The 25008-nt window shown below is 36.8% G+C and overlaps 1 protein-coding gene across 1 annotated transcript; it reads left to right on the top strand.

Moving 5' to 3' along the window:
* The first annotated feature begins 673 nt into the window (after positions 1–673).
* On the top strand, positions 674–25008 carry LOC145770613 (glial fibrillary acidic protein-like). Its single transcript, XM_082582307.1, has 12 exons — positions 674–897; positions 1362–1451; positions 5749–5830; positions 6370–6562; positions 13096–13253; positions 13670–13826; positions 14453–14620; positions 15094–15219; positions 15597–15677; positions 16114–16253; positions 20847–20917; positions 24557–25008. The coding sequence occupies exons 2-12, from the start codon at positions 1370–1372 to the stop codon at positions 24586–24588; spliced, it is 1290 nt and encodes a 429-aa protein (XP_082438433.1). The 5' UTR covers positions 674–897; positions 1362–1369; the 3' UTR covers positions 24589–25008.

Below are 25008 nucleotides of genomic sequence, written 5' to 3'. Positions count from 1 at the left end.
CAGAAGCGTTTCTAATGTTGAGTGCCATTGCGAAACTTTTTCCTGTCAACAAATGTTGTCCCTTTTCGTTAGCTTTTTAGTGCAATAGTGGCGTTCTGAAGTAGGCTACTTACCAGCTTTGAACTACAAAAATTGTAAAAACTTTTTGTTTTAAACAATTCTGAAACTCAAGTTGATGATCTTGGAGCATAAAAGTAAAACGCAAAATTCGTGTTGTTATCCACAAAACGTCAAAACTCATAGCCATGCTACGCTTCCAGCAGGAGATTGAGGTCGTTTTTATACAAATAGACTGCTCAAAGTTCGATAAACTAAACTCCACGTGTTGTCATAGTTTCCGAAAAAAGTTAAATGTTACGTTGATTCAACATAGAAATGAGTCAAATCGTGATTATAGAACCCAGATGTAAAATCAGTCCTATTTTAGATTGATTAGATGAAAGGAAAAGAACTGATTTGCTAGCTGGGAAAATACTGTAGCCTACGACTGAAAGAACTTTTGTTTGCTCCTTTATCTGCGCTTTATACATTGAGTCAACCTCTGCAGACGTCAAGTCAATGTTAACTAGACTGAGTCTGCTTATCCACAATGGATTCCGTGTCCGCTTCAAACCAATAGAATGCTTGATTTAGCTTGCGGTTTTCGATGTCGTTTACTTTTGCCGTTCTGTTCGAAGGTAGGCGTTTTTATTTACAGCTCTATTGACATAGACAAAGCCATTGAAAAAGTTTTCGCAGAGTCAACAAGTTGCTGATTAGAGTTTTAAGTTAACAGAATAAGCACGCACAAGGTAGGAGTGTGGAAATAAAAGTGCTACTGCAGCTTGCAAGATTTCGTGTGTTCACGTCTGGATAGGAAAAGTTTTTTTTAATAAGCACAAGAACATCCTAATCAAGGTAGGCTACTGTTTCATTAAATTACGTACCAATAAGTCTTTAACAAAGACGTAACCAGACATAGATTTTTAAAGGGGAAAATATTTTTCGTACCCAAAAAAATAGGCTATCAAAAAGGTTGTACAATATTAGAGTCAAAAACATTATTATTTTTGGAAAGAAAACAACATTTTTGGGAAGCAGTTGCCTTCCTATGCCTCCCTGTACGGAGGTCCCTGTGTACGTCGGAAACGACAAGTTTGAGGTTGAGTACGGCTAGCGTCGTTCCACAGCTCATCACTCGGTTATGCAGCCGACACATGAAAAATGAAGTGCAATCATGGCCTTGGTGCTATGTAGCGATAAGTATTTGCATTACTGTAATTGGAGGGAGGGGGGTGATTGTTTTTTTTTGCAACTTGGGCTCTTCTCACTGTAACCTTTACAGAAAGCAGCAGCTGAAGTTTCTGTTTTTGTGCCAGCAGGAAGCATCATGAACACAGCCAACGAATCTGTTCAACGGACAATTGTGGGAAAATCGAATGCTACGAAAGTGACCCGAACATTTGCAAAAGGTAAAGCAACAAGCAAATCACTCTCATATATTATACTTTCCTATGTTGTTATACGGGGTACACCGCAAGGTCACTTAAAACTCACATTACCTGTTTCAATGTCTGCAAAGTAAAGGTTAGACTTGTCAATAATGTGTATAGAAAAAAAACTGTAACTCAGACAAAATAAACACGGTAGCCAGACATTCAACGCAACAGTAACGATTTGTGACAGCGGAAAACTGCCGATCATCATCCATTTGCAGCTTGCTGCAAGTTTTTATTACGTTTGCCTTCAGCCCAATACTGAAAGCCCCTTTCTGGTTAAATGTTGAGTGTCTACTCTATAGTATGCTATTGCTACTTATGGGGCAAAGTTTACAGTACCGTACATTCGTACAACATTGGTTACTTTACTGTAGGGGAAGATGAGGTAAGTTGTGCCAGTGGGTAAGTTGAGCCACCCCCTGTAACTCGAAAAATAAAAATCGCATCAACTTTCTACTGCCATCTACCTGACCGTTTATCTTATATGGAGCTGTTCTGTAAATATTATAGGCCTTTGTCTTGTAGAAAGACAGAAAAACTGTTTTTAGTGATTTTGGGAAGTTTTTTGAACTTTTTGAAAAAAAAGATTTTTTGAGTTGTACAAAATGTCTGTGGCATTCACCTGTATTGATATGTCTAACAGTAATCACTAATGTTAGCTTATTCAGAAACTAATAAAGTGAGGTTGCTAGCTCATATATGACTGGAGAAATTCCTGTTTAACTTTTAATGGCGGCCTTGAGGTAAGTTGAGCCAGTGATGTACAGGTAAGTTGAGCCGGTGGCTCAACTTACCTCACTTCAGCTGCCAGTGTTAAGTGATGATATATGTAGTCATTAAATAGATAACAGAGTGTATTTTACTTTTTAATAGTCTAAATCTCTGGAAAAATAATTTGTCCATTAGTCTATTGAAGTTTGAACTTATTTGTAACCTGAAGCCTACTAGCAACATGCAAAGGAAAACCCGACCTGTGCATTTACATTGGTAAAATCGAATGCTTTAATGAAGATGGAGAAATTGAGGCCAACTTTTTAAGAAAAGTGCCTGGAGAGTCCGAGGAAAAGTTGTCCTTTGTCTTTAAAGCAGACGATGAGTGTGCTTTTCTTAAAGAGGATGTTGTTAAAGCTTCCTCACACGACCACTTGGAGAAACTTTCTGCCGTCAGCAGAAATTCCGGTTACCATGCTCTCTTGATCAGTGGCATATGGAATAAGTTTAGATCTGACAGACAACGGAAATTGATTTAGAAAATTCACATTTGGAGGTTTATTTAATCAGGATTGTGTATTAATTCATCGTTTTATTTTCTGTTCTGCAGCTCAGTTAACACGATCTGCTAGTACTACATTGATTCAAAGTCTGTTGACGTTTAATCAACGAAAGTGGCCGATTTATTGGCTGGGAAGTGCGCAATTTCCAGTCGAACTGTCACAACAAAATAAATTTATCCTTTCACATGTTGTTCTTTCTTCCTGGTAGCAGCTATGTGAACTGCTACCCAACCTGTCTTCTTTCTTACTTTCGACTCAAGTTCGACATGTGTTGAGTGAAGATTACATATTGTCAACAAGAGACTGGATCAATTGTGAAGTGGAATAGTCACTGCACACTCTAATACGTCCGTCTGATAGATTTATCACATCGTACTTACGAGCGCAGAAGAACTTGGTTTCAGTGCGGCACACTGGACGAACCACATGTGGAACACGGAGTGGCAAAATCACACCTCCACGCTCCGTGACTTCATACCCGACGCTGATCCCCGTCCACCAGGGATGTCCCTCGCAAGGCTTGCGTGGGTCAGGCTTAACCTTCTGCGAACTGGCGTCGGCCGCTTTTATTCAGACATGCACAAGTGGGGCCTGGCTCCTTCATCAGAATGCGAGTGTGGTGCAACGGAACAGACCGCAGACCATGTCATCCACCACTGCCTAACCCACCGGCCTCCACACGGTGCGCATGGTCTGAGGGTCCTGGACAACGAGACTGCTGAGTGGCTGAAGATTTCCTGCCCTCCAATCTAGCCTGGAAAGATCGCTCATACGCCATCATCATCATCACATCGTAAAAGGCCGAACCACGTTTCGCCAGGCAGCGAAAGCACGAGTTAGTGAATAGAGAAAAAATAATGAGAGGTTGTCGCTTAAGCATGACAGTGCATCGCAATGATGACGTCACCATTGCGTCACAGTCCATGTTACAATTCGGGACAAATAGCTGGGCAATAATTTCGAGAACATATGAATTGCATAGCATTTTATATGTAGGCTACCATCGCTACAGCTTTTGTTATTGAACTTAAATGAGTGGCTCAACTTTCCTCACACCCCGGCTCAACTTACCACGTGGGGTAGGTAAGTTGAGCCAAAATGACATAATATTTAAAACATGTCTTTTTTCAATATTCTTACGAGTTATGAAAAAAAATGTTTTGTTAAATTAAAGCCAAAGCATCAACCATTATGCTGCCACTTTCACTTTTTATTGTAAACCAAGCGGTTTTCTTAGTAGAAGCGTTTAGGTAAAAAGTGGCTCAACTTACCTCATCCTCCCCTACCAAATAACCCAACAAACCAGATGAACTACACATTACACAATCGTCTAATTTCTTTTCGAAATGACAACAAAACTTCCACAAAAATGTTGTACATTAATATCAGATTAAAGACGTCTCGTGGAATCAACACGGAGGCTATGATAGCCTATTCATAATGTCTAAACTTGGACCAACCATTTTATAGATATTGTTAGCAGGTTTTTAATGAAATTAAAAAATACCTGGTAGAAATTTTAACAAATTATAACCTACCGATTGAGGGGTTGAGTTTGCTAATCTTTGACATTCGTCTTATCCTTGCAGTAGCTACAGGGTGGGTCCAGCTAGTAGCCTTATGGGGCGATTTCAACAAAACACAATGATGTGTAAGTCTACATAAACTTTATCCCTCAAATACACAATGAATAAAGTTACTTTACTGAGTTTTAGGGGGGAGGGTTGTCCGCATCGCCCCCTTTTCTGAATATGTCATTAAGTAGGTATCGTTTTCCAGAATTTTAAGTTATTGCCCCACCCAGTTATATTTCTTATAACTTAGCAGAAGTGAGGTTATACTCTTATCTTCTCAATCAGGGGTTTTCATTACTCTCGAGCTAATCAACAATCAGCCGGAACACTCAGTATGCTGACACCAAATAAAGTGGTAACATATTGACTCGATGAAAATGATATTGCAAAGGATATTAACATACGATTTAAAAGTTCAATGACTTTGCATAGCAGGATCAGGAATAGCTTATGATCTGTGCCTGTTTGTTGCAAATAATTTTCTCAATTCTCGGAGTGGCATGAGACAAAAACACGTGTAAACCATGCTCAACATCAAGTAGCCTACCTCCTGGAAACCTTCCCGAGAACATCTGGGGGAGGGGGTGCAAACCCCAGATAAAGAATCTAAGGCTTTTAGACAATGAGGATTAATTAAAAATTAGTCTGAAATATTAAGAAACTAAACCAGCCTTTCTTAAACTGGGGTAAATTTACCCCTAGGGGTAAATTTCCTCGTTTTGGGCAGTAAATGAGCTATCAACCAAAATATCCACATCCGTTGACGGGACAGAAAAATTGTGCCAGCTGTAGATATTGGTATTGTAGATATTATTTCACCGCTTGACGGAGATAACTGGAGATGATCTCAAAACTTGAAGGATGACATCATCAGTTATCTTCAAAACTTGCAGGAGGAGTGTGAACGATATTTTCCCGAGATAAATAATGGCAGCATTTTGATGAAAGTAGCGAGAAATCCTTTTGTATGTAAAGTAAAAGATGTTCCTGAAGCAATCCAAGAAGAATGTATAAAATTAACAAACGATTCTTTTGCAAAAGATTAGTTTCACTCTTGCAACCTAGAAAGGTTTTGGGTTAAAATATAACATTGCTATTCAAGGATAGGTATTCAAGCTCTGAATGTTCTGGTCACGTTTTCTTTAACTTACCTATGCCAATGCGGCTTCTCTGCATTGCTTACTATCAGACATTGAACAACTCGTTTCCAAAAAGCAAGGGCAGCCGTCGCATTGAATAGGCTATAGGCTAACTGATGGAATTTGTTACTTTCGTTTTTAATAAATGAGTATCATTTTATCTATTGGGGGTAAATCTGATATTTATCTTTGTTAAAAGGGTAAAACATACAAAAAAGATTAAGAACCACTGAACCAAACGTTTGTTATCACTCTGTGATTTGATAAATATTTTTTGTTACAGAATCTAAGGTTTTACCTTCAAGTTATCAGCTTCGATTTGGCCAACAGCAAAGAACAAAGTACTCTGCAGCTCCTAGCTTTGGGTAACACAACACTGTAGCCTAATGGCTAAATATCACTGAAAGCTGTCTTTTGAATCACTACGTTGTAAAAAAAAAATATAATAATCAAAACCAGAGATAACAATTACAAAGAAACATCGCATGCAAGCACGAAAAGTAAACTGACATGGTATTATGACGCTTACGGACAATAAAACTTTTGTACAATTGTGATGAATAAAGTACTCAAATTGAAAAGTTGTCAAATAAGCACTAACGAAGATATCTGAAGTGTTAGTTCATAAGACGTGTCTCAATATCCCAATCCTTATCTCTGTAGCGTGTTGCAGTTCTGTAATTAAAATTAAAATGTTATAAATGTTATAGTTTCTTTTTTGTATCTTGGAATTACAATGAAAATGGTGGCTGGACCCTTTATCGCTTGTGTTATCGTGGTGACTTATATTTTGTCAAAGTTTAGAACTTTTCATTCAAAGATGCCACTGTTCAGATTTGAATAAGACGGACAAAAAGACAAAATCATAATTTCTGCATTTAAAATGTACTATAACTCTTTTTAGGCATTCTGGCAGAGTGGAGTTCAGCAAAACCAGAGTAACAAGCGTTGACGGGGTTGGTACCCCCCATCTTGTGACAACCCGGGCTGATGAAAAGGCCGCTCTAGGCTGCCTCAATAACCGGTTTGTGACGTACATTGACAAGGTTCGAGGCCTCGTAACCAGGAACAAGTTGCTGGAACTTAAAGTTGAACAGGTCAGTTGGTAGCATAGTCTTCACTGGTTAAAGACCAAGCTGTATTACTACTTTTGCTTTCATATTATATTATATTACATTTTGTGTTAACTTTTTCAAGTTTAATGATAGAGAAGGGAAATGTGCATCAAAAAAGATAATCTCGGTAATGCCACAATTATGAATATGAATACACCTATTACTTGTCAATGTCAAAAGACTTTAAAATCTATCACCTCTCAGTACAATCTATTTTCAATCGATAAGTTTTGTATGGATCTGAATGGCTTTGAACGGCATAGGTTATCACCAATCATTGAACAGTAGTTATGTTTTAACATTAGGTTTACCAACGAGAGAATTGATGGATACTGATTTGTGTGCATCAGTAGGGTGTGTCATACTTTTGCAAAAATTTATTTTTTATCGGCTATGCTAAAAAAGGTGATATTTTAATGACAATAGCAAGTCCTGATAATTTGAAAGAATTTGAAGAAGGTCTACCTACATCGATTTTCACTTGAAAATCTTCATTTTTGGCCAAAATTTGCATTTTTTTAAAATTTTCTTGATTTTATAATTTGATACCCAACAATTTTTTTCAGCTTTTTTGACTCCAGTATGGCTCAAAATAGTTACACTCTCCCTCCTAAATGTGGTTAAATGGCTCTACCCTCCAAAAACATTCTTGTAAATAATGTCAAAAACCAGTGAATTTTGAAAAAAAAAGCCAAGAATAGTCTCCATTATTGACTTTCTGATTTGAGGGCAATGAGGATCCTGACATGCTTGTGTTTTGCAGAATATCAAAGGATATGATTACATTCTAAAACAACATTAACAATAAAGTGATAAACAAAAGTGTACAAGATAAATATGTGATAAAGTGATTAAAACACCTTCTCCAAGTGTATCAAATCATTTGTGATGCAATAATGAACTCTGGTTGCTTGATAATGGTAGCTTGAAGGTTGCTGGTTTTCCAGTTTGTTTGGGAATGAAAAACCAAGGAAATAGTAGGCTTTCAAAGATAATTTAGCAATATCCAACACCAATGTATAGAATCAATGTGAAGATTGCTGATTTAACAAAAGCCAGCTTTAGTTCAGATTGGTTTAACCTGTTCAGTGTTCACTGGGTTCAGTGGTCAGTTAGTAGCCTAAGATTGTTAAATTTTGCAGTAGCCTATGTCTGCAATGTCATTCAAAGCTTATCCAGATCGCTTTTTGATTAGATTCATCAGGCATTGTTTTAACCAGATATCCAGTGCTCGTACAATATAAGTTATAACTTAAGCTAAGCATTCAGCTAAGATTTACCATGCAAAGTAACATACTAAGCACAAGCTATTACAGGTAGGCTACTGCAAAAAGTTTAGTTATTGTTTTGTTTTTGTTGTTTCCAGATCATTTTTACTGTTAGTAAAATTTGACTGCAGTTTTAATGAAATAGTCATTATGGCTACTAACACAAGAAGTGCTTCCAGCTGTCATTTAAGTAATATGATAGGATGTGGCAGCAAGATGCTGCCATCAGAACTTCCAACTGTCAGAGATGTGCTGAAGCTGGGTCTCTTTTTGCGAGAAACAAGTGAGACTAATCGCAGAAATTATACACAGAATGAGCTCATTACAGATATCTACAACCAGGTGTATGCTCAGTGGCAAAAAGCTAATGCCCTATTCAAATTCCCTGTCATTATTGCAGAAAAAAGTATTATGAACCGGTTAAAAAAACTGTGGAAAAGAGCAAATGAGATTGGAAGTGGTAAGGGAAAAACCGAAGCACGCCAAAAGTTTCTAGGAAGCATAGACTCATTGTTTGACATCCTTCATTGCAACTGTGTTATAAAACAATGTGATGAATGCCAATGTGGTTCGGGTTGTGAAAAAGTGGTTCATATTTTCTGTACCTGCACCCGTGAACACAAGATTCCAGTTATGGATTTAGAGTACATCAAGGGACAAAGGGAAAAAAATAGCAGCAAGGGGCCCCATCAAATGTCTCATAAGGATGTTCCTGAAACAAGAAAACAAATTGCAAGTGCTTTAAATCAAAAAAGAAAGATGGAAGCCAGCGAGAAAAGAAAATTTAGACTAGAAGAGAAGGATGAAATGTTCGAACCTCAAGAAGAAGAACAAGATGACTATCAAGCAAACGAAAGTCCACAAGATAATGAATTTGTTACAGAAGCTTCTGCTTGGCCTTCTACTATAAAGCGACGTAAGCGTAACACAGAAAAAATACCAAACATTGCATTAGCTAGTTTACGACACAACACAGGCTTACGAGAGGCAGCTGAAATAGCCAGTGCAGCTTGGATGGATGCTGGGATTATATCAAAGGATGACCTATCTAAGGTGATTGACCATAACAAGCTCAGAAGAGCACAAACAGAAGTGATGAAAAGCATCGAATCCAAGCTTGAAGAGCAGATCAAAACGGAAGGAATTTCCTGTGTGTTTTTTGATGGAAGGATAGACAATACTAATTCTTATTTCTATGTTGAAGGATCTAGCCAAAAGTACCCAGGAATGGTAAAGGAGGAACATTACTCGGTGTGTAGTGAGCCAGGAGGAAAATTTTTATTTCATTTCACACCAGATACTGCAACTAAAGAAAAGAAACATGCTGAAATCATTGCTGAGAAGATATTCGAGTGGTTGGTCGAAAGAGGATTGGACAAAACTATCCTGGCGGTCGGCGGTGACTCAACTAACGTAAACACAGGTTGGAAAGGAGGAGTAATGCACTGTTTGGAAACTAAATTGAACAGAAAACTGGTTTGGATAGTTTGCGACTTGCACACTGGAGAGCTGCCTTTGAGGCATCTTATAATTGCTCTTGATGGAAAGACCGTATCTGATAGTAAGTGGTCTGGACCCCTAGGCAAGATGTTAGACGATGCGACGGAGATGGAGATAAATCCAAGTTTTCCCACGATTAGTGGTGGTCCAGCACTTCTTAATCTTCAACCAGAAATTATAAAAGATCTGTCTACAGATCAGTGCTATGCATACAAAATCCATGAAGCTATAAAAACTGGTAACCTCTCACCATCTCTCGCTCGCATGGAAATTGGCCCTGTAAATCATGCTCGCTGGCTCACTACCGCTCTTCGATTCTGCCGAATTTGGATTTCCAAGCATAATTTAAAGGGAAAAAAGCTACAAAATCTTCAAAGCATTGTTCAATTTATCATGGGGGTCTATCTTCCTAACTGGTTTAATATTAAAGTGAAACATAAATGGACAGAAGGTCCCGCCAATTTGTTGTTCATGCTAGAACAGATAAGAAAGCAAAAGACCGAAGTGCAGCAGCTGGTCATTCCTGCAGTGCAAAGATCAGCTTGGAACGCCTTCAGCGAGACAATTTTGCAGGCAATGCTTTGTTCCCAGGATGAAAGTGAAAGGGTTTGGGCTGTTAACAAGATCATTGAACTGAGAGGAGAAGGAGAAAGCAAAGTCGGAAATGAAGCAGTGCGAGTGAGACGGGTGGAAGAGATTAATATCGATGCAACTAAGATTTCAGACATGATAAAGTGGGAAGCATCGGCTTATGAGCCACCTCTTACATGTTCTCTTACAAGCAGTGAACTGAGAAAGTTTTATGCTATTCCTATGGACGTGCCCATGTGGTCTAGCCACACACAAAGTGTTGAGAGGTGTGTAAAGATGGTGTCTGAAGCAGCAGCAACTGTTTTTACACAAGAACGAAGAGAATGGTACATCAAATCCCAGCAGGTTAGCCGTATGCTGATGTCCAGAAATCATTCCAAACAAGACATAGCAAAGTTGATCCAGTTTGGCAGTTTCGGAACAATTTAAATATCCATTTTGCCAACTCTTGTTGTGTTTCTGTAGTTGTGCAACAATTATCTACGTGTTTTACGATGTGTTGCTGTGTTTTAAATGTTTTTTCAATTTTTTTTAATTTTTAAAAAAATTGAAAAAACTTCAAATTTTCTCGAAATTTCAGATGCAAAATGATGTAGGTAAACAAACTTCAATATTGCTAAAACTTTTTTCCCCAGTACTAGGCATATATTTGCACCATTTGTTGGGGTAGCCGAGAGAATATTTATACAGATTCTAAAAATCAAAAAATATGACACACCCTAGTGCATCAGTCTATGATAAAAGCAGCCTTATCAACACGTTTAATATTTTATACATTCCACGCATCACACAGACACCGACATTATCGCAAAGCTATAGTCCAGTTATTCTGATGTGATTGTTGAAGCCCACTTTATAAATGTATGCACTGTCAACACGTGTCAGCTATGATTTCCCATCGATTGTATAATAACGAACAACCGCAAAGCAATTGGGTAATGTAAACGCTTGAGTGAACATGACATGAACCAGTGTGAAGGTAGGTCCTTGATAATCTGGCATCTATTGCTTTAACCACTTCACAACGTGTGAAGACGGTGAAACTACGTTACATGCTCAACGATGTTGCCTTACCCGGCTACGAATCATCTTTTCAATGTGCGCCATTGTTTGGAGTGGGTGATGCCGATGCTTGTGCTATTCTATAAGGATAAAGCAAACAAAGATGAATAGACTGCGTTCATATTAACAATATGATGGCTGCGTTCATATTAACAATAACTCCGTACATTGTGAACGGATTAAGCAACCAATGACGTTTCCACATGTGACACTTATCAAGTGCGGCAGCGAGGTTGTAGCCTACTATTCGTACTGTTTTAAAGTTTTACTCAAACCTCACACAATTTGTTTCGCAGAACCTCAGACAAGGTGGCTTGTTGTTGACAATTTTAAATTGTGTATGTAGTTTCTATTTATTTGACTTACACGATTGGTTGTTTATTCATTGCACAAGCGAGCATATAAGTAGGCTACAAGTATTTGCACATTATTAGTTTTCAGGCAGTAGGCTAACAACCTTCTGCTACTGTTTTTGCGATGACTTGTTTGGGTTGGAATGCGTATTTTCTTATCAACATTAATTTTTTGTACCTTCCGAATCCGAGTTTTTATAGGTTGTTATATTTTTAAAATCTAAAGAATCTTTTTGCTGTCATTCTTTTCAGCGGCGTTTTTAGGTGAGATTCCAGTTATTAAAACTTCCTGTGTTGCTTACAACTTAGTGTGACTGCTTTTAGTGTGCTACCGTTAGAGGACCTAAATTCAAAATATTCATTTTAATTGATCCATTTTTGATTAATTATTTGGGAATTCACAGAAACTATTGACAAAAACATTAGAGCTAACATCAGCGCTCGTTTTATTAAAAGCGCACACAAAGACAAACAAAGCTTAAAAACTTAAAACATGTATTATTATAGCTTTGGGAGATAGATAATTCTGAAATGCCATAGACAGATGCTTAATAACAACTTGATAGGATTGAATTGCATAATTCAAAAACAATAAACAACACATTAAATACAAACGTTTTTGGCAGGACTTTCTGCCCTCATCAGGAAATAACTTAAGTCATAAACAACAACAAAAAAATTACGAATTTGTTTTGTTTAGATGTATTGTACAGTATTATTATGGAATAACAATACTGCAAACAGACTGTTTGTTGTTTAGTTTAAAAAACTGCAGTAGGCCCACTGCGGATTTTCTTTTCACTTTTTCTAAAGGGTTGTCTACAAACAAGTTGTTGATCACCTACTTAACCGCCAATTGTTTAACTAGTGACAAAACTATAAGATTATACATTAGCTTAAAATGTCCCAACATAGGCTACATCAAAAAGGCAAAACTGCAGTCGCCGCTTAGGATACACGGACGTTGAATCCAGTAGCTTATTGGAAACAAATCTAGTGAAACGAAATTTTGTATACACCAACGTAGTGCAAAATACTTCTCTCAATGAATCCACAATTTCGGTTACTAGATCCACTGCACGTCGTAAAAAAATCTGGTAAAATGCTTCCTCCGGATGTTGCAACGAAGATGAGAAAAATGTTAAAAACATCAGAGCCTGTCTGAGTACTCCAAGCACCTGCAAAAGACTTTCCTTTCGCGCTAAGCAACTTTACAGTAGATAGATTTTTTAAACTGTTTTTTTGTATTTTTTTTAGTTTTTTATAAGTTCATGTGCATTGCATGATTAAGAACCATACACACTAAACGTGTTTGTCATCCAGAGGCATAACGTGCAGTGGATTTGCGATTTATTTGATCCGCCACTTTTCAGATCCATTTATCCTAGAACGGAAGTGGATCTCATAAGCGGCAACTACCGTGACAATTAATCACACATTGAACTGAAATATCTCTAACCTTTTAACTTAACATTAAACTTCCAACCGTTGTTAGCCCTTCTGCTTTTGGTACATCAGAAATAAAGCATTTGTCCAAGTTTGCTAGATTTTCTTTGGTTTATCTTTTACAAAACAAAGTAGGCATGCAAAAGTTGAAAATAGAATATCATATCACATAAAAAGAGTACAAACTGAATTTCAGAATAATTCTGAAACGAATCAGTTTAATTTAGGTTTGTGTTAAAAAATAACAAAAATCAGCTCAAAATTGTCTTTTACGGTACTTTTGTTTTAATCACAGCTGGAAAGTAGTCAAGCAATCCCGAGCCGAGCTGGAGACAAGTACGATGATCGATTACACGGGCTTCAACAAGAACTAGAAGAAGCTCTTATAGAAAAGACGCAAGCAGAACTCGAACTTGAAAACTGCTATCGAGATATTAGAGATATAATGAAACAGTAAGTGCACTATTGTATAAGAAGTCGATTTTGTGATCATTCTTTGATGAGTAATTGCTAGTCTATGTATTGTCGGCTAATAACAAAAAATTGCAGTATTGTGATGTTGCCTTTCCATGTTACTCTAAAGCGTTAGTAAGTATGTTTTTAAAAAAAAGCATTTCATTTTATGTATTCGTATACATTCTACCTTCACTAACAAAAATCTTGCTGACACCGTTGTGTGTGTAGTGTGTACGTTTTATCGATACAAGCATGTCGATTAGTGTTGTCTTTATGTACGTAAATAAGTATAGACAATGCTAGTCTTTGTAAAAACAAAGTTTGCTTTAAAGTTTTTATGGTTCACAAAACAGCAAAAACATTTCATTTTTTTGATTTTACGATTGATAAATTTTCTAAAATTACTAAACTAGAATAAAAAGAGAAGAAGAAGACCGGCAAGATGCTGAAAATGAAGTGAAGCTTTTATGTAAAGATGTAGACCAGGCAACCCTGGAGAAAGTAGAATTAGAAGGAAAAGTTGAGTCTTTGAAAGAAGAGCTGGATTTGGTTCGAAGGGTCAACGAAGAGGTATAATGAAAATAAATATGACCAATCAAAATGAGAGTTTTCATGTCTTTTGTACACAATGCTTGGCTGTGTTTGACGAGCTTCAATGAAGATTTGATGCAAATAAACGTTTTCACTAACATTACGGACTTGCTGGTCTGTACCTCTATTGTTAAGTTTTTGATATCCCTGGACATAAGTTCAAACTCTTTTTCTTAATCCTCACTCTATCATGTGGACTCAGGGTTTGAAATCCTCCAATATGTCACTTTGAAAAACAATTTCTGATCCAATACAAACATATGTACATTTTTGTACTTACAATAATACTAAACGTTACTTGGCAATATTGGACAAATAAAATTGATTAGAAATAATAATATTTGTGGTCAGTTTAGTTTAGTGATTAGTGATCACAGGTAACATTACATTCATTACGGTTTGCATCTATCATCAGAACAGAACATGTTCATTTGTGATTGAGTAGAACTACATCTTTAGCATGCACCAAATGAAACCGTGGCTCATTCACAACGTTATGTCGACATTTCGTAAGCTATCCAGCTACATCGATAATAACTAATTCATGTAAATCAAAAGTTAAGGTCGCTCCTACACTTTACCAACAATTTTGGTTTGCTTTGCAGGACTTACGGATGCTCACTGAGCAACTGATGGCAATGCGAAGTAGTGAAGTGGTTGTAGATGGACAACAACAAATTGATCTATCAGAATCACTTCGAGATATCAGAGCAGCTTATGACCAACTAACTCATGATAAAAAGTTCAAAATTGAGGATTATTATAAGACAAAGGTGATTAAAGTAAAATAGCACTTAGGATAAAAATTTGAAAATATTAAGCAACACTCTTGTTTAATATAGTTTCGGGAGAGAGTTTGCAATACAACGGATTGTTGTGTCTTGCCTGTCTTTGGTACAACATTTGTTTAATGTACATTACCCTCGATTGTGAGTTTGGTTTTTCTGTGTCTGGAAATCTAAGAATACGGCTAAGATTAAACCTAAAGGAATGATGTAGTAACAGATAGCATATATGGTTTTGCTCAGATGTGTTAATTGTGTCTAAAAGCATTACAGACGATGTTCTTATTTCGGTCTGGCTGACACTGGCCTGACAAACTGTGAATGATTTGTGGTGAAATATAGGTTAATTGTTCAGTAAGTCATTGCATCACCAACAGCGTATAGCCTAACTGCTGTAATCCACATAGTTTTTCATCGCTTGATTTTCAATCAAATTAATGACGTCATGTTTGACGTTTCAGATTTCTGACCTCACCAAACAATGCCAAGAAGAAAGTAAGTCCAAGAAAGGCAACAAAGGAGAACTTGTTGAGGCAAAACGCCAAGTGAATTCTCTTACTCTTGAGATTGAAGGTCTACGCTCTGCAGTGAGTTATCGCATTCCGCTGGTCAATAATACGTTCTGTTTTTGTGGTCAGCTTCAACTAACTTTTGAAAGACGGCAAAAATTTTATTTTTTCACACATCAAATTTTCGAGATGCTTGAATGGTAATGTTGCTAACATCTTGCAAATATTAGACCTACGCAAAAATCAAGTATTACTAAACTTTTTACGTATTATGCATTTTAGGTGCAAAAGCGTTAAATTTACAGTTTCTACCATAAACGTGATATGTGTGTTAAGGACAAGCTTCGATTTTTTCTCAATAATTTCTACATTTTATCATCAAGGATGTTTGAAAGATATTTTTGTAACGATAATATTAGGCAGTAGGCTATCTCATCGACCTCTGCTATCTTTAGAGCATCGGACTGAACGATCAACTAGAAGATGCTGAAACTCGTCTTCAAACGGAAAGTTTGCATTACCAAAATATCATCTCGGTAAACATATTTTTAACTAGTGCGTTATGAAATAGCAACTCATTGTAATATAGTCTTGAATTAGTTTTAAAGCTGGTTTAGAGCTCGTATAAACAACAGGAATTGGTTTGGGTTGCGAAGTAGTATTTGTTTAAATGCGATTTAACGATATGAAAATACAACTCTACAAGAAAGTAATTTAACTATATTTCTCATATCGTCAATACGTCTGTATTGCATTTCTTGTCATGAGCAACCGCTGCATTATGCTTTCCTGATCATTTTCATATCTAGGAAGCTATATGCGATATATTGTGTGTCATCAATTTAGTGTCGTTCTTCCCAGCTGTCGACACAAAGCTGAATGCTCACCCTACCACTGAGAATTACGATTTATGTTGAGTACATGTTGATTTATGCCAAAACTTAAAGACCCTGAAATGCATTTTTTTTACAGGAAATGGAAAAAGATTTGAACGTTGCAAAAGATAAAATGCAGCGCCAGTTATTAGAGTACAATGAACTTCTGAACGTTAAGTCGTCGCTTGATTTGGAAATCAAAACGTATCAGCAACTTTTGGAAACTGAAGAAAATAGGTAAAATCTTGTTTGACAAAAAAAAAATCATTTTTAGTTATACACCAATCTAAGCTGCTCGGCTGCGCCTCTATAAGGCAGTGTTGAACATTGTCTACGACTCTGTATAGTAGCCCTACAGAGCTGAAAAGCATGCACGTCTGCATATCATATAAAACGCTTTGTTAGTGTTATTATACCTACTATGAAACGTTTTTTCATGGAGTCATTTTTTGTTTTCATAATTTGCCATACAGTACTTTTGGTACTTAAATAGTCTATAATTATTTATTGTTAATTGCTATCGCAAACAATATTTAAAAGATCCTAGGTAATCTTCGTTCAATGGGTAAAAAACTCAATATGAAAACTAATGTTGCAAAAATTAAAAAAATTTGGAAAGGAGAGTTTTAACTACTGCAATCTGTAACTCAAAGTTTAAACTACCCCTCTATGCAAGGTCACGTTAACCGCCCTCCGTGCCCCCACCCGGGAGGCTCACAGCTGTTTAGAGGCCCACTCATTTTAGTTGGTTGGGGAGGGGGCAAGATGTTGCTCACACGGCCCTGCCTCTATGTCTTCTTTGTTAAAAGGCAAAACCAGCATGGTTGCCTCAAAGCAGCATGAAAATGTAGAGTTATTATTCCATTTTTACTGTCGGGCGTGAAAATAACTCTGAACATAAGCAGAAAGCAAAATCGAGTGTTTAATGACGATGCAGTAGACTACATACGCCATGGCGAGATAAGTGAAGTAAACTAATCACGGACAAGAAGCACCTGGCCACCGCCATCTTTGCGATAGGCAAGAAGTGGTAGACTATCTTCTGTTCACATAACATTGATCATATAATAGATGCATTGATTAGGGAAAATAGGCGCATCACTATTTATGAGATAGTTGAATCATTAGGAGTATAAGTGCAGGAAGCGATAACTTCTTTTCATGGAAACAAAAGGTCACAAACGATGAAGTATTATCCTAATTCAACTCAAGCAAAATTCTGTTACAAATTGTCAAAAGAAGACAATTGAAATATTTCAGATACACAAAAAGCTAAATTTATTGCAAAGATCATAGAATTCCGAAAGTCCTATACAAAGAGCTCATGAACGTGAACAATGGCGCATTGCCTACAATCCTCAACACGAGATAGGAATATGATGATGATTTTACTGTATTTTAATAACTATTAGGCTACTATTCTTGTTAATTGTTAATTAGTTATCATATTTATTACTTCATCATAATAATCGTTAAATGACAGCTTTGCTTCGATCAATTAACAAACGTAAATTCCTTTGGTTGGGAAACATAATGCAAAATCCGATAAACTAGTTTATAGCGAATTGTTCGGTAAACTGTTTAATGATTAACCAAATTAAGGACAACGTGCTCGAACATTCATGCCAGGAGTTTAGAATTGTATTATGCCAGGGGTATTCAAAGCCCAGCCCGCGATGCGTTTTTGTTTGGCCCTTACCTGTTGCACAATGTATTATCTTTGGACAGACAGAAATAATACAAATTACATTTTGAAAAAAATTAATGAAAACATTATTTTCTCACAAAGTCAGGCGATAAAAGTTAGAAACATTGTTGCGTCATAATTGCAAAATCAACAATTATTGTTACAGTCAAGCAAGCATTCATTCATTTTCTTCCTAGTAAGTTCAACGACCGGTGTCGAGATTTTGCCATAAATGTAATGGACTTATTGCTATTCACTTCTTTGTGCTTGAACCCTGATGGGACTCCAGTTCATCTGCAACTAATCGAGCATTAGGGTGGGTCGATTTTCACACAAAATAGTCGGATTGTCGCATAAATCGGTCTTTAGGTGAGGCTTGCCATACTAAATAAAGTGTTAAAATTTCAATGTGATGGTGTGCTCCTAACCACTTACCCCAGGTGGTATGGAAAAATACAATTTTCTACTTCACGGTAAATTATATTCAATAGGTAGGCTACAGTGAAAACGAGACACAATTGAAATTTAATGAGTTAAAACCACACCTGGATGTTAAACTAAACAACACAGTCTTTTTTTGTTTCAATATAGGCCGCTGATTCCTTTGCATCCAAAGTACAATGAATCATAGAGTTCCTTTTCTCCTTTCCGACAGTTTTGAGGCTGACCTCAGCGACTACACGAATCATTCTTTCAAAAGCTTGAGTCTGTGGTGTGTATGACGATTTTACTGGGACTGACTTTATTGCATCCCAAAGTTCATCCTCACTCTTAGATGCTAATAATGGTGGTTCAGTAACGTCAATCTGTGTCCAATCGATCATATCAATATAATTCGTTGCATTAAGATTAAGTTGATCAGCAGGTCGGTGGAATCTTCGTATTATTGTAAGTTAGATGAAAGCTTTCGTGCTTTCAGAATTCGCCTAACAGCTATCTCACGAACGGCAGGTCCATTGTCATTAAACATGGCATATAGCAAGTTTTCGGGGTGAGCTGCATAACAATTTTGCTTGATCGATTTGTCGATGACAGACTGCACTTCTACTGGCTCAAGTCCACTACTGAGTTGTATCATAAGGAAAAGTACTTATGGAGCATCGCTGATATCTGTGGCCATCTTAGTGGCAAACCATGCAACCCCATACACAGTTGCAATGAATCGTGTCAATGTCTTATTACAGGATTACAGCTTTTGATGGATGGGTTTGACTAACATAATAGCGGCACATTCGATTTGCTCCTGTGAATGATTATATTTCCCAGGATCTCTGTGTAAGAGTGTTTCAGAGCATTCCCCAGAACGGATTGCATAGCAGATTTCTAAAAGGTACATCTGGTCAGTGCTTAGATTCTTTGAATTGTCCGATTTTGGCATATGGGGAGTTTCAGTTTTATCAAACAATGCGATCTCCAAGGCTATAAGGTTTGACCACAGAATATCGCCAATTTCACCAATGAATGTTTCTGGACCAGATGCCTTTCCAAATAATCGAAATAGATGCCGCAATGGTAACTCATTCATGGGCAGCATAGGCCAACATATATTCCACTGAACTTTATACTGGATAAAGGATATGATCTTCTATTCTAGCAGTTACTCCATTACGATTCCCAATGTTCACCAGCTGTCCCGTCACAACCTGTTCTTCGAATTCCATCCATGTTCGTATTCTCGTCGATCATACATTTTAAAATGTCAACTGTACGACCACTTGGTGTTGTGACATGAGAGATGTAGATGTCACCAGGTTGTGTCAGTAAAACGTAATGGTATTCTTTTATTTTTCTCCTGGGGTGGTAGTCATCAAAGACATACGATTCATCCTTTCTCCCATCGACATAGAGCTATATCAAATTATTGACGACATGTTGGGTTGGTTTCAATTCAGTACGCCTCTTAACTCGGCTATGTCTCACTTTCCGTGGGTCAATAATGATGCCTGTGTAGAAGTCTTCTAGCACATCCTGCAAAGTAACAGTGGTAATAGCAGCAACTGTTTTGTCAGAAACCATCTTTCGATTGGCTTCCCTTGCAACACAAGGGATTGGGATAATATTGTAGGCACTACTTGTTGAGACACTCTCCATGAAACTCGGATCATTAAAGGATGAATAAGATAATGAGTCAGTTTCACAAAGCTTTTTGTGGTGTGTTAAACCGCACAACTATTAAAAGTTCGCCCACTGCGTAAGATTGCAGATTGGGCGAAAGGATGAGGTAAATAACAACATTTTTCGCAACTTTTCGCCCAATCTGGCAACCCTGTTATAGAAACAGAGGGTCATTGGGGTAATGGGCTGCTGTGCACAAAACGATTTAAACTTTGAGGAAATGTTTAGAAGGTAAAGTCGCACCTACATTTAAAATTATATGATAAATGAAGAAATCGACCCACCCTATTGAGCATATCTGCGAAACCGACAATAACAACTTTCTCTCGTGCCTTTTTACCAGCGGCTGGATAAAAATAAATTTCCAGAAATGCGAAAGTTTGCAAAGAAAATGTTGAGCTTGTGCGGTTCAACATATTTGTGCGAGCAGACGGTCTCGATTATGAACTTGAACAAGAACCGCTCGAAATTAAAGCTGAGCGACTTCCACCTTCGTGATATTTTACGATTGTTTATCACTAACCTCGGAACCAGACTTCAAATGGGTACAGAAATGAAGACGTCACTTTCATTCTTCACATTAATTCAGCTGTGTTTTGCAAAGTTTCTGGATGTGTTAATTGCTGACGGAAAAGCAGATGACTTATATACTATACAGCCTAACTAATCGTATCCCTTAATGTGTAGGCTATACAACAAAATAGGTAAACCTGCATATTGCTGGTTATAAGTTATGAAAATGACGTTAAATAATGCAATATTGCTATATATGCATCTTCATTTACGTTAAACAAGATTTTCAGAGGCTGTTGGCCAACGGGCACTTCCGCATTATCAAATCTGGCCCGCCTGGGAAAAAGTTTGGACACCCCCGTATTATGCTGACGAGCTGAGAGAATTGGTTTAAAACTGCCAATTGTGCAGACTTTAGTTGCGCTGCGTTACGAAGTTGTAAAATAAATTACCATGTAAATTACCTTTAAGATCGTTTCAAAATATTTTTAATACAATAATCTTGTCCACTACAGAATCAGCATCCAAAATAATGATGTTTCTGGCGACTCTTCGAAAGTAAATGCAGAAGACCAAGACGCAACAGGTTCGTCAAGTTTGCTATTGGATAATTTAGCGATGCACTGACTTTGTGCCCTTAAATGTATGTAGCTTAATACGAGGAAAATCACAGCTCGTATTTAAATAGTACATAGGGGTATGTCTGTCAAAGCACATGTACTCACTGCCGTAAGGATAGTATGCTTGTCTTGATACACCTAACCAAGGTAGCTCCTTTCTTTAATTGTAATTTTACTCTTGTAAAATCTTGTCCAGCATTGTAAGCAGAACAACTGAACTCATTAAGAACGACATTCTGTTTTGTTTGTATTGTATTTGTAGCTGCTCAATTCATTAATATTCTAATATGAACTGTAGGCGTACTTGCAAATGACAATGACGCGATAATACATTTTGTAACAAAAACAACTTTAAAAAAACACACCAGTCAGTGTGAATCGATGGGCGGTTTTTAGGTGTTTGTAGTCTCAATGACTAACGCCAATAGTTTTTCGCCAAGTGATCCAATAATTCGTGCGGAAACTTTAGATGAAGAAAGAAAAACTTACAATTACGACATGAAAAAGCACTACTACACATTTTATCCCACTGAAGTTTCTTCTCCAACGGACAAAACCAACCAGGGCGGACAGTTTCCTAACAGCGGACGATTACTTTCTGATGACATTAGCAGTTCCGATTCCTCTTCTGCTCAAATAGACGATGAAGTGGTTTATATGTTAAGTGATGTTGTCCAAGACATACAAACATCCAAGGTATCTGACAGTTGGAGTTTACACGAAGAAGACTTAACTCCACCAGATGACGCTGCAGAACTTTTAAGTATGAAGGAAAATCTTATACAGCAAGAATATCAATAAGATTGTTCCAGGTCCCATTGTCGAATGAAGCAAGACAACTCTGCTGTTTTCTCTAAGTTACATCTAAAATTGTAACTTGCCATATCTGGATGAACATAGTGTTTCAGATTTCATCTGGTTATGGACTACGACACAATAGACCCAATACGAATTTGTAAGAATTGCAAAAAGATTATCTCTTAAATTGGAGAATGATTTTGCTGTTGTTATTTGTACGTTTGATGCTGTCATTTCAATAGAAGCTTAGCTACATCTACCAGCCGGTATATGTTTTTTAGTTTGTATATGTAGAAAGTTGAGTAGCCATGCGTCGACGCATGTTCAGTCGATAAAATTACGTTGTGAGTACGTTATTTATCATTTTTGTTAATTGTAATGTCTGTTTCCTACTGGACGTATATATGTTTCATTTACCGCTTTACGCTGCAGAAATTTTTAAGTTTAAATTTCAGTCCTGCAAAGGTGACATTACTCAAAATGCTTCACACAATTCTGAATGATAAAGTGCATCATCATCATTATGTTCCTTCCTCGTATTGAGGGTTGGATACAATGCGCCATTGTCCTCGACCATGAGCTGTTCGTACTGCATTTTCATAACTTAATTTTGTCCATTTAGTGATGTTTGATGTCCAGATCATTCTTGGTCTGCCTTTGTTTCTTTTACCATTTATTTTCCCTTCTATTAATGATCTTTGTAACGAGTTTTGCCTTATTGTGCGTCCAAAATACTTCTATTTTCTTCTTTTGACTATTTGTAAGAGAATCTTGCTTGAATTGAATTTTCAAAGTGCAAAGTGATAAAGTGCAAACATCTTTTAATGCTTTTTAGTAAGGCTATGGTCCTACGGGTTATATCCAACCCAGGTTTACCGACTTGCAGTGGATGCAACGTATTAGTGATAATATTTAAATATGCAATATCTTTCTGTAGTTTGCAATATGTAACTACCGTAATAAGTATCTGTATACCGTCAAGTGCTCATCCTAGTGCTGATAGCCAAGAACTTCTTTCTACAACTGGTCGATGTCATTGAATCGCTCATACAAGAATGCAATTGACTGCTATTACTGGTAGTCAAAAGCTTTGTAACAGAATCAATACAGTACTGATGAGGTCACCATAAGTTCAATACATGATGGTGTTTCTCGCTGTTCTTGTGACACTAGAAGTCTATACTTATCTGCCGAATATACTTTCCCGGCGATGTCCCGTATGTCCCTGGTTTCAGTATGTCCCTACGCCAAAATGTATTTGTTACTGTTTATGGCGCAAGTTACTGTTTATGGCGCAATTACACTTTGAATCTGTTGTTTAGCTTCAAAACTTGATTTTACACAAAATGATTGAATGACAGATGCGATTCAAAATATCTTCTTCAGTTGTGTCAATGGTTAGCATGACTACATGGAAATAAGTTAATATGTATCAGTTGATTATATCAAATTTGTTTGGTAAAAGTTAAAATTTTCAGAGACAGAAAAGTGTTTAAATCTAATTGGTAACATGAGATGTCGATAAGTTACCATTGTTAGGCACCTCAATCTTTGTGAACTGTTCAAAATAATCGTTTTATTTTTGTTGCTGTAACGTTTCAATCATTGTTCATGAATTATGCAACTGGGTAGACTAAACGCTCAAACCTTTTGCCATGAAAGTTTTCATTTAATCAACGTTAATCGTAAAATGTAATTACTAGCCCACCTGTGTAGAAAGTTACCATCTGTTTTACTACGTAAATGTCTTATTGACCAGCTTTAGTTGCATTAGCCCAATGATTGCTGCTAGCCTCCTGTCTAATGTATACGTGGTTGAATAACATCACATTAAAACAATATTTAATGTCTTTTCTTAGCGCATTAGTGTCTTCACTTCCAATTTTTGTCTTTGTTTTATTGCGCTGCGTTATTCTGCATAAACAAAACTTACCTTGTGGTGGCAAGGCTAAAAGCGGTCTATATTCGTTCGCGTAATGAGAAGTTGATTGGCAAGGGTGCGCGTTATCACGGACACCTCAAACAGCCAGTTTTGGTCACTCCAATCTACAGTATTTTTTTTGATGCACCCATGCAAAATACGATACACTCCGATCAATCGTTGCCTATAGTGTCGTTACTCTAATCAGGTGTAAGTGGAAACTACTGTTGATCATTTATCCCTTGAAAATTTTCTGTTGATAAGTTTAAATGCAGCATTCACTATTTTTCGTTTTCAACCTTGTAGCAGTAGATCAAGATTTATTCGTTGAGTGCATTAGAGGTTGTTCGAAAATTTACTTCCACACAGTTGGCTACAAAACAGAAAAACAAAGAAATGAATTCATTACAATATTTGTCGTTTTTATTAATTTGATTTTAGACTAATCCATTAGTAATCATAATTTAACTGTCTTCTATTAATTTATACTTGTTTATTATATCGCTGTTGTTAGTGCTTATTAAAAAGCCAAATATGCTGATTTTAATAAAATGCATTTTAATTCTTTCACATTTTTTCCTTTCATTGTAACCAGAAGCAAACCGTCTCGGCTTAAGCAAAGCATTATAGCTAATGCACTTTCAATTTAAAAACTCATAAATCACCGCACGCTGTTCGATTTTCTAATAATAAAAAGGTTGACAAGGAATTAGTATTGGTTTGCTAGTACCAGCACCATAGTATTCATTTCGTGTTGTAGGCCTATAGTAACAACTAAAATAGGGTCTAAATCTATTAAGTGTTGATAGACTTTAGTCTTATAAGCACAAAACTTTTATTTTGGGTTGCTTTACGGAAGGTAAAACTGTCCTTGTATTTCGTACAGTTGACAAGAAGCAAAGCATGCAAAGGAAGTGAAATATCGAGAGTGGGTTCCACATCCTCGCCTTCTACCAGTTCTGAAAGCAATGGCTATTCTCCATCTATTAGGCTACTTAAAATTGAAACCTTTTGCTGTTTTTGTTCGTTTCCATATGTTAATTGATTTTCCATCAAATTGAATTATAAAAATGTCTTGTATAAAATTTTCTTTTATCAAGCAGAGTTAAGGATATTTGCTTGTAGGTAGAGTAGGCTTGCTGTGTCTGAGAATGCATTTGTTAATTTTAATGAATTTAATTAGGGTGTAAAGACATAGTGGGATGTGGTACATATAGCAAAAAGTTTCGTCTATTGAAACTATCGTTTGCGTATCATTATATTGCAAAATACTAGCGCAATGCAAGCCTAGTTAAAGCCATACATTTGCGCTTTTATTGTCGCAAATAAAACTATCTG

This window comes from Aplidium turbinatum, chromosome 1, assembly GCF_918807975.1.
Source record: "Aplidium turbinatum chromosome 1, kaAplTurb1.1, whole genome shotgun sequence".
Classification (NCBI taxonomy): domain Eukaryota; kingdom Metazoa; phylum Chordata; class Ascidiacea; order Aplousobranchia; family Polyclinidae; genus Aplidium; species Aplidium turbinatum.
This window is presented reverse-complemented; position numbering and strand designations above follow the sequence as displayed.

Coding starts and splice junctions, on each gene's coding strand:
- LOC145770613 (XM_082582307.1), top strand. CDS start 1,370: ATGAACACAGCCAACGAATCTGTTCAACGGACAATTGTGGGAAAATCG. Junction 13,254..13,669: donor ATTAGAGATATAATGAAACA/GTAAGTGCACTA, acceptor TTACTAAACTAG/AATAAAAAGAGAAGAAGAAG. Junction 20,918..24,556: donor AGAAGACCAAGACGCAACAG/GTTCGTCAAGTT, acceptor TATTTCGTACAG/TTGACAAGAAGCAAAGCATG.